The sequence below is a fragment of the Colobus angolensis genome, unplaced genomic scaffold (assembly GCF_000951035.1).
Source record: "Colobus angolensis palliatus isolate OR3802 unplaced genomic scaffold, Cang.pa_1.0 Scaffold54, whole genome shotgun sequence".
Classification (NCBI taxonomy): domain Eukaryota; kingdom Metazoa; phylum Chordata; class Mammalia; order Primates; family Cercopithecidae; genus Colobus; species Colobus angolensis.
In genome coordinates this window covers 152,056-161,727 of record NW_012118932.1, presented here as the reverse complement: position 1 = coordinate 161,727, position 9,672 = coordinate 152,056, and the positions used below count along the sequence as shown (strand labels likewise).

The 9,672-nt window shown below is 46.3% G+C and overlaps 1 protein-coding gene across 1 annotated transcript in view; it reads right to left on the bottom strand.

Annotated features, from left to right (window-relative positions):
- The window catches only part of IQCG (IQ motif containing G), a 49,612-nt gene that overhangs the window by 19,876 nt on the left and 20,064 nt on the right, over positions 1–9,672 (bottom strand). Inside the window, exons 6-7 of the mRNA XM_011961156.1 lie at positions 9,134–9,262; positions 8,669–8,750 (exon numbers count right to left, since the gene is read on the bottom strand). Of these exons, the coding sequence (XP_011816546.1) occupies positions 8,669–8,750; positions 9,134–9,262 (211 nt within the window). The remainder of the gene's footprint in view (positions 1–8,668; positions 8,751–9,133; positions 9,263–9,672) is intronic.

Genomic DNA, 9,672 nt, shown 5'->3' with positions numbered 1-9,672 from the left:
TACATTAGAGTCTGGAAGGTCTGAGAGGCACTCTCGGGAAAACCATGGTTCACTCGATGTACATTAGAGTCTGGAAGGTCTGAGAGGGACTCTCGAGAAAGCGATGTTTCATTCAAGGTACATTAGACTTTGGAAGGCCTGAGAGGGACTCTTGGGAAAGCGATGGTTCATTCGAGGTACATTAGACTCTAGAAGGTCTGAGAGGGACTCTCTCAAGGAAGCGATGGTTCATTCAATACCTAAAGGATACGTAAGCCCACCACATGAAAAATAGGCTTGGCCAGGCACCGGGACTCACGCCTGTAATCCCAGCACTTTGGGAGGCTGAGGCAGGGGCATCACCTTAGGTCAGTAGTTTAAGACCAGCTTGGCCAACATGGTGAAACCCGTCTCTACTAAAAATACGAAAAATAGCTGGGCGTGGTGGCGTGTGCCTGTAATCCCAGCTACTCGGGAGGCTGAGGCAGAAGAATCGCTTGAACCCGGGAGGTGGGGGTTGAAGTGAGCTGAGATCGCGCCACTGCACTCCAGCCTGGGTGACAGAATGAGACTGTCTCAAAAAAAAAAGAAAAGAAAAAGCAAAGGAAAAAAGGAAAAAAGAATAGAAAAATAGGGTTAAGAGAACTCTAAAAAAAAAAAAATAAGAAAAAGTATACGTCCAAATCCTGAAGCCATCAAGACCTGGATACATTCCAGGAACGCAAAGAAAACTCCAGAGGCTCTAGCCTAGTGAGGGTTGAGGGGACGACAGGATGAGGTTGGAGGTAGGTAAGGGCGCCACGCAGGACCTCGGAGGCCTGACTGAGAAATTCAGATTTGATTCCAACTGTGGTGGGAATCCTTGGAAAGCTTTCAGTCAGGGAGGTAACGTTTGTTTGAAAAGAACTGTTTGGGAAGAATCATTGTGTGAGCGAGTCCACAGGGAGGCGCCCTGACAGCACAGCAAACAAGCACACAACCAGCGGCGAAAGTGCTTCAACCGAGATCCGCCCTCCTCTAGACATCAACCGCCTGCCTTCTCTTTTTTTACTTTTTTTAAGACAGAGTCTTGCTCTGCTGCCCAGGCTGGAGTGCAGTGGCGTGATCTAGGCTCACTGCAACCTCCGCCTCCCGGGTACAAGCGATTCTCTGCCTCAACCTTCTAAGTAGCTGGGACTACAGGCATGCGCCACCACGCCCAGCTAATTTTGTATTTTTAGTAGAGACGGGGTTTCTCTACGTTGGTCAGGATGGTCTTGATCTCCTGACCTCAGGTGATCCACCTGCCTCGGCCTCCCAAAGTGCTGGGATTACAAACGTGAGCCACACACCCAGCCTCCAACCACCTTTCATCTTAACCATTAAGTAGGGTAGAATTAGTTCTTTTTTATTAACAAAAAAATTTTTTTTTTAAGAGACAGGATCTCCCTCTGTCACTCAGGTTGGAGTGTAGTGGCTTGATCACAACTCACTGTAACCTCCAATTCCTGGGCTCAAGCGATCTTCCCAAGTAGCTAGTACTACAGGTGCATGTCACTACGCCTGGCTAACTTTTTAATATTTTCAGAGGTGCGGGTCTCACTCTGTTGCCCAGGTTGGTCTCAAACTCTTGGCTTCAAGGGATCCTCCTGCCTTGGCTTCCTAAAGTGCTGGGATCACAGACATGAGCCACTGTGCCTGGCTTTTGTTGTTGTTTCTGAGACGGTCTTGTTCTGTCACTCAGGCTGAAGTGCACTGGCATGATCATGGCTCACTGTAACTTTGACCTCCCAGGCTCAAGAAATCCTCCTGCCTCAGCCTAGAGAGTAGTTGGGACTACAAGTGCATGACATCACACTCAGCTTATTATTATTATTATTATTGTAGAAACAGAGTCTCACTATGTTACCCAGGCTGGCCTTGAAACCCTGGGCTCAAAGGATCCTCCCACCTCAGCCTCCCAAAGTGCGAGGATTACAGGCAAGAGCCACTGCTGCACCCAGCCTCCTTTTTTTTTTCTTGAGATAGGGTCTACTGTGTCCCCCAGGCTGTAATGCAGTGTCACCATCACAGCTCAGCGTAGTCTTGAACTCCCAGACTCAAGCAATCCCCTCTCTTCAGTCTCCCAAGTACCTAGGGAATTAATTCTAAGTAACTATTCAAAGAAAAAACAAAGTGGTAATTGGACAAGTCCTCTGTTAAGGAAAGCAAGCATAGGCAGGGGTGTCCAATCTTGACTTCCCTGAGCCGTATTGGAAGAAGAAGAATTGTGTTGGGCCACACACAAAACACACCAAAAATAGCTGATGAGCTGAAACAAAAAACAAACAAACCAACCAACCACACACACACACACACAAATCTCTCATAATGTTTTAAGAAAGTTTACGAATTTGTGTTGGGCCCCAGTCAAAGCCATCCTGGGCCGCATGCGGCCTGCGGGCTGCAGGTTGGACAAGCTTGACTTAAAGTATCATTAGGCCCCAACCCGCTGGGGTGGCTCACACCTATAATTCCAATGCTTTGGGAAACCAAGGCCGGAGGATCACTTGAACCCAGGAGTTCAAGACCAGCCTGGGCAACACAGCAAAAACCTGTCTCTACAAAAAAATGAAAAAATTAGCTGGGCCTGGTGGCACACGCCTGTGGTCCCAGCTACTAGGGAGACTGCAGTGGTAGAATCCCTTGAGCCCGAGGCCGAGGCTGCAGTGAACCACACTCATGCACTTTAGCCTGGGCAACAGAGCGAGGCCCTGTCTAAAAAAGGTCCCTAAGATGAATCAGCATGGAATTCTTCAAGTTATTTAGTCTACAAACTTCGTGATACAACTCTACAGAATCATTCTAATTGTATGACAGTTATTCCGACTAGATCAGAATGATTCCGAAGAGACTGAGCGTCTCTGGCGGAGAATACGCTATAGGCCCTTTGAAAATATGTCTCAGTATTTGACACTGTCTTACAAGTTGTAGGGTTGCCGGCAAATGACCGAACCTCACTAAGCCTGTTTTCTCATCTGTGAAATTCCGCCCAGGCTGCAGTGCCTGGCATGACTTAGATGCTCAATAAATGTTGATGAAATGAATTTTAAGAGATGTCTGCTTTTGGCTCACTGTTTTTCTTCCATTCTTTCTATATGCAATTCCCTTCTCCCCTGTCTTCCCCAATTTCTCTTTTTTTGCTTTTTGAGATGGAGTCTTGCTGTGTTGCCCAGGCTGGGGTGCAGTGACGCGATCTTGGCTCACTGCAATCTCTGCCTCCCGGGTTCAAGTGACTCTCCTGCCTCAGCCTCCCAAGTAGTTGGGATTACAGGCATGCGCCACCACGCCTGACTGATTTTTGTATCTCTTTTTAGTAGAGATGGGGTTTCACCATGTTGGCCAGGCTGGTCTCCAACTTCTGACCTCAGGTGATTCACCGGCCTCAGCCTCCCAAAGTGCTGGGATTACAGGCATGGGCCACTGCGCCCCGCCCATTTCTTCTCCTTCTTCCTCTTCCCTCCCTTCTATTTCCAAATTGTATGGCAGTCGGTGAATCTTTTTTTTTTTTGGAGACAGGGTCTTGCTCTCTTGCCTAGGCTGGAGTGCAATGGCGCAATCTCGGCTCACTGCAACCTCCGCCTCCCACCTCAGCCTCCCAAGTAGCGGGGCCCACAGGTGCATCACCATACCCAGCTAATTTTTTCTATTTATGTTTTGGTTTTACAATACTTCTTTAAAAAGCCAGTCAAACCCATTGTTTCCACTTTATCTCATTATTGTATTTTGTACCCAATCCAATCCGCATCCTGTCCTTACAATTTCACTAAAACTGTTCTTTCTTTCACCTCACAAGTTTGTCAGCGATCTTGACAACCCCAAACCTAATAGTTGTTTCTTAGTCCTCCTTTTTTTTTTTTTTTTTTTTTTTTTTTTTTTTTTTTTTGAGACGGAGTCTCGCTCTGCCACCCAGGCTGGAGTGCAGTGGCCAGATCTCAGCTCACTGCAAGCTCCGCCTCCTGGGTTTACGCCATTCTCCTGCCTCAGCCTCCCAAGCAGCTGGGACTACAGGCGCCCGCCACGTCGCCCGGCTAGTTTTTTGTATTTTTTAGTAGAGACGGGGTTTCACCATGTTAGCCAGGATGGTCTCGATCTCCTGACCTCGTGATCCGCCCGTCTCGGCCTCCCAAAGTGCTGGGATTACAGGCTTGAGCCACCGCGCCCGGCCCTTAGTCCTCCTCTTATTAAACCTATCAGCAGGGCGGGGTGCAGTGGCTCACGCCTGCAATCCCAGCACTTTGGGAGGTTGAGGTGGGTGGATCACTTGAGGTCAGGAGTTCAAGACCAGCCTGGCTAACATGGTGAAACTCCATCCCTACTGAAAAAAAAACAAAAAACAAAAATTATCCAGGTGTGGTGGCGTGCACCTGTAATCCCAGCTACTTGGGAGGGTGAGGTAGGAGAATCACTTGAACCTGGGAAGCAGATGTTGCAGTGAGCCGAGATCACGCCACTGCACTCCAGCCTGGGGGACAGAGCGAGATCACATCTCAAAAACATAAAACAAAATAACATTTCTATTTGTCTGTCTATGACTTAGAATACTGGCTGATACTATACGAGCCCATAATAAACTCTGAGCTCCAATAATCCTAGTTACTTGGGAAGCTGAGGTAGGAGGACTGCTTGAGGCCAGGAGTTCAAGACCAGCCTGGGCAACAAAGAGAGACCCCCCCCCACCCATCTCAATTTAAAAAAAGAAAAAAAAGCCAAGTGTGGAGGCTCACGCCTGTAATCCCAGCAGTTTCAGAGACTGAGGCAAGTGGATTACCTGAGGTCAGGAGTTTGAGACCAGCCTGGGCAACATGGCAAAACCCCTTCTTTACTAAAAACACAGACATTAGCTGGGCCTGCTGGTATGTGTTTTACTATTATTTTTGTTGCTGCTGTTAGATTCAATGCTAGGTATTGATAGTTTTGATGCTATTGTAATAATATATATAAATTTTCAATTTTCTATTCTAAGTCTGTTGCTGATATATAAAAGATAGATTTTTATATACAAATCTTGGTTCTTTTTTTTCCCAGTAGTTTCATGAAAATGCTGATCCATTGTTATCTTGCTTTGGATGTTGATGTTCAGAAGTCTGAAACTTTTTTTCCTTTGTGACTCTTTCTTTTCGCCGAGTATCTAAGGCAATGAATCCAACACATCTAAGCTACCACCAACACTTTCATATACAGAAACCTGCCATTCCTGTTGGCGTCACTTTCTGACCCACGGGTCCCTAATGTGCATATACTTCCTATATTCTTGTTTTCCAACCTTGACCTGATGACTGGTTTTCAGTAGCTCTAGGGATTTAACTTGATTTCCTCTTGGTAGCTCTTTTTTGTTCCAAGGCTTGCCTTGGATCTTCTAGTCTTGGTTTCTTTCTTTTCTTGTTTTTTAAGACCCACTACGAAGCAGAATCTTGGTTTCTTAACCTATTCTTTTGCTGATGATCCCCGCTTTGGTTTTACTTTGGCTGAGAATACAATTCAGAAGGTAAGTCTCAGGAGCAAGGGCTGAAAATCACACCATCGACAGGTGTGGTCCTCATGGCAGGATGGGAGTTAACTGGCAAAGTGCTAAATCTGAGGTTTCTTCTGACATTGTTTTGGAGGGCTTAAAAGGAGACTAACGTAAATATCTTCTGGCCGGGCGCAGTGGCTCACGCCTGTAATCCTAGCACTTTGGGAGGCCAAGGCGGGTGGATCACCTGAGGTCAGAAGTTCGAGACCAGCCTGGCCAATATGTGAAACCCCATCTCTACTAAAAACACATAAATTAACCAGGCGTGGTGGCTCACACCTGTAATCCCAGCTATTTGGGAGGCTGAAGCAGGAGAATCACTTGAACTTGAGAGGCAGAGGTTGCAGTGAGCTGAGATCGAGCTGCTGCACTCCAGCCCGGGCGACAGAGCCAGACTCTGTCTCAAAAATAAAAACAAATAAATAAATAGATATCTTCTATTTTAAAACACAAGTAAAAGATGTTTATCTACTATAAGATAATCTCAAAAGCTTCATGACTTTTAAAATAGAAGATATTTATATTAGTCTTTTTAAATTATGAGAGTTTTTCAGGCAAAAGAGCTAGGAAACCTCTGAAAAAGTCTACTCATTACAGAGAAAACTTAAACACAAACTAGTTTTCATGAAGCTTCTCGGAGAAGAAAAGTGGTTTTCAAAAAATATAAGCTACACGCAGAGGGTTAATAGGGATAATGACACCAAGACCTAGAGCTGCCTAAGGTGCTTTGTGATTGGCAAATACAACATGAGAGAAGGCGTTATGCAATTTGCTCGGAAGACTTAAAGATAGTATCTTCAAGGGAAGTCTAGTGACTTGTTTTCGAGATGGTCTCACTCTGTCGCCCAGGCTGCAGTGCAGTGGGGAGACCACAGCTCCCTGCAGCCTCGACCTCTTAGGCTCATGCAGTCCTCCCACTGCAGCCTGCGAAGCAGTTAGGACCACAGATGTGTACTACCGCCTCCAGAACATTTTTTTACTTTTCCGGTTATTTTTATAATTTTTTTATTTATAGAGACGGAGTCTTGCAATGTTGCCCAAGCTGGTCTCACACTCCAGGCCTCAAGTGATCCTTCTACCTCCGAGTGACCTTTTAAAAACAATTATTCCACATATACTTACAATATTCTCAGGCCGGTGCAGTGGCTCACACTTGTCATCCTAGCGCTAGGGCGGTGGGCCCAGGCGGACAGATCACTTGAGCTCCGGAATTCAAGATCAGCCTGGACAACGTAGTGGAACCCTGTCTCTACCGGAAATTTAAGAAACTATCTGGGTGTGGTGGTGGGTGCCTGTCGTCCCAGCTACCTGGGGACTGAGGCAGAAGAATCATTTGAGCCTGTGGGACGGAGGTTGCAGTGAGCTGAGATCACTCCACTGCATTCCAGCCTAGGTGACAAAGTAAGACCGTGTCTCAAAAACAAAACAAAACAAAAACCAATAAAAATAAAATAAAATAAAATAAAAATATTCTCTTAGCTGGGCATGGCAGCTCACGCCTGTAATCCCAGTGCTTTGAGAGGTCAAGGAGAGAGCAACATCTGAGGCCCGGAGATGGAGACCAGCCTGGGCAACAAAGCAAGACCCCACCTCTACCCACTTCTACAAACAATTAAACCGCAGCCTGGCATGGTGGAGTGCCCTGTAGTCCCAGCTCCTCGGGAGGCTGAGGCGGGAGAATCGTTTAAACCCAGGAGGCACAGGTTGCAGTGAGCCGAGATTGCGCCACTGCACTCCAGCCTGGGTGATGGAGTGGACAGGGTGAGACTCCATCTCCATCAAAAAATAAAAATAAAAAAATATATATAAATAAAATAGTTTTCCAACATCTATGTAGGGAATAATGAAAATTCCCTTCTGTGAAGCATAAACTTGTCCAAACAGCTAGTCAATGAAAAGCTGATAACAGGCCATCCTCTGTAACTTTCTTTCTTCTTTTTCTTTTTCTTTTTTTTTCTTGTTTTGAGATGGAGTCTCACACTGTCACCCAGGCTGGAGTGCAGTGGCGCGATCTCGGCTCACTGCAACCTCCGCCTCCCGGGTTTACGCCATTCTCCTGCCTCAGCCTCCCGAGTAGCTGGGACTATAGGCGCCCGCCACCACACCCAGCTAATTTTTGTATTTTTAGTAAAGACGGGGTTTCACCATGTTGGCCAGGATGGTCTCCATCTCTTGACTTTGTGATCCACCTGTCTTGGCTTCCCAAAGTGCTGGGATTACAGGCGTGAGCCACCGTGCCCGGCCGTCCTCTGTAACTTTCTAAACTGCTCATAGAAAAGTTATCAGTCGTCCTAATACGGCTTGTTTCTAACTGCTTAGGCTATAGCCCCAACTTTGTTTTGCAAGTCCATTTCTTAAAACTTGGGGTGCATTTTCTTGTAAGAGTAAACTAGATATGAGGTCAGGTCCTAATGACACAAAAGCTCGCAAATCCACTGGATCCTCAAAATACAACATAAAAAACATGATAAAGCTCAACCACCATGTATAAGAAGGTTCATAATGTGCTTAATGTCTTCTTTAGGGACATACTTTTCCATCTGGGATGCGAGAATACAAGAGACCGCCTGAGACGAGGCCCCTGTAGGGGAGGGTGGGGGTGTTTGTGGGGTGGGAAATGAGGATGAGAACTAAGAGCTCCAGGGGGATGGGGTCTCCTAGGGCTCTATACTCCAGACACACCTGTACAACCCAGGCTGGCTCTCTAGTCGCTCTCTTTATATTTTCTGGGTTTTTTTTTTCTGAGACGGAATCTTGCTCTGTCGCCCAGGCTGGAGTGCAGTGGCGCAATCTCGGCTCACTGAAACTTCCCAGGGTTCAAGCCATTCTCCTGCCTCAGCCTCCCAAGTAGCTGGGATCACAGGCACCTGCCACCACACCCGGCTAATTTTTGTATTTTTAGTAGAGATGGGGTTTCACCATGTTGGCCAGGCTGGTCTCAAACTCGCGACCTCAGGAGATCCACCCGCCTCAGCCTCCTAAAGTGCTGGGACTACAGGCATGAGCCACCGCGCCCGGCTATATTTTCAATAGTAAAGGAACGCCAGAAGAAACAACGATCTTTTATGCGTAACTCTTCTCTGCTTAAGATGGCTTCCATATATTTATCAGCTGTGTTAGCTCAGTTACTTGTGGTGTTAAGCAGGTAATTCTTACCTGGACTTCAAATTGCCATTCTTTTTTGACATTAATTAGCTGTTTTTGAAGTGATATTATCTGTTTTCTTCCTTTTTCCTCCCTAGAAGATATAAGAATGATTTGTGTTTAGAGCAGTGCCTCTCAAACCTTAGCGTGCACAAGGATCACCTGCACGTAAGAAAACCGAATTCCTCGACTGTACCCCCAGAAAATCTGAATCAGCAAGTCTGGGAGGGGCCCTGAAACATGCATCTCTATCAAGTTCCCAGGGGATGCCAATGGTGCTGGTCCACCTCACACATGTTCAATAACATGTTTTAAAAGACAGATTTGTTTTAATAGATTGGAGGAAGATTTTCTGACTTCTAGTAATCTTCCCTGGAAAGTACATGGCTGGTTTGCTTTAACATTCAAGGATTTCCAGTAAGAGTATTTTAGCACTTTAAAATACAGCAAAGCAAGTAAACCTAACATTACTCTGACCTGGCAATGACGTCATAGAAATGCATTTTGTTTTCCCTCTCTTTGCTCAAAGTTTGCAGGAGACTGTTGTAAGTACCCGAATCTTGCAACTCCTCAATGGTATCTGCAATCACATCGCTGAAAAATTGCCTGTAAGGAGAAACAGACCAGCAAAAAAATGAGTTAATCGATTATATTTTCGGCTCGGCGCAGTGGCTCACGCCTGTAATCCCAGCACTTTGGGAAGCTGAGGCAGGCGGATCACGAGGTCAGGAGATCAAGACCATCCTGGTCAACATGGTAAAACCCTGTCTCTACTAAAAATACAAAAAAATTAGCCAGGCGTGCTGGCATGCATCTGTAATCCCAGCTACTCGGGAGGCTGAGGCAGGAGAATCACTGGAACCTGGGAGTTGGAGGTTGCAGTGAGCCAAGATCACCACTGCACTCCAGCCTGGCAACAGAGCGAGACTCCATCTCAATAAATTAATAAATAAATCATATTTTCAGGCCAGGTGCAGTGGCATGCGCCCTAATTCCAGCTACTTGGGAGGCTGAGG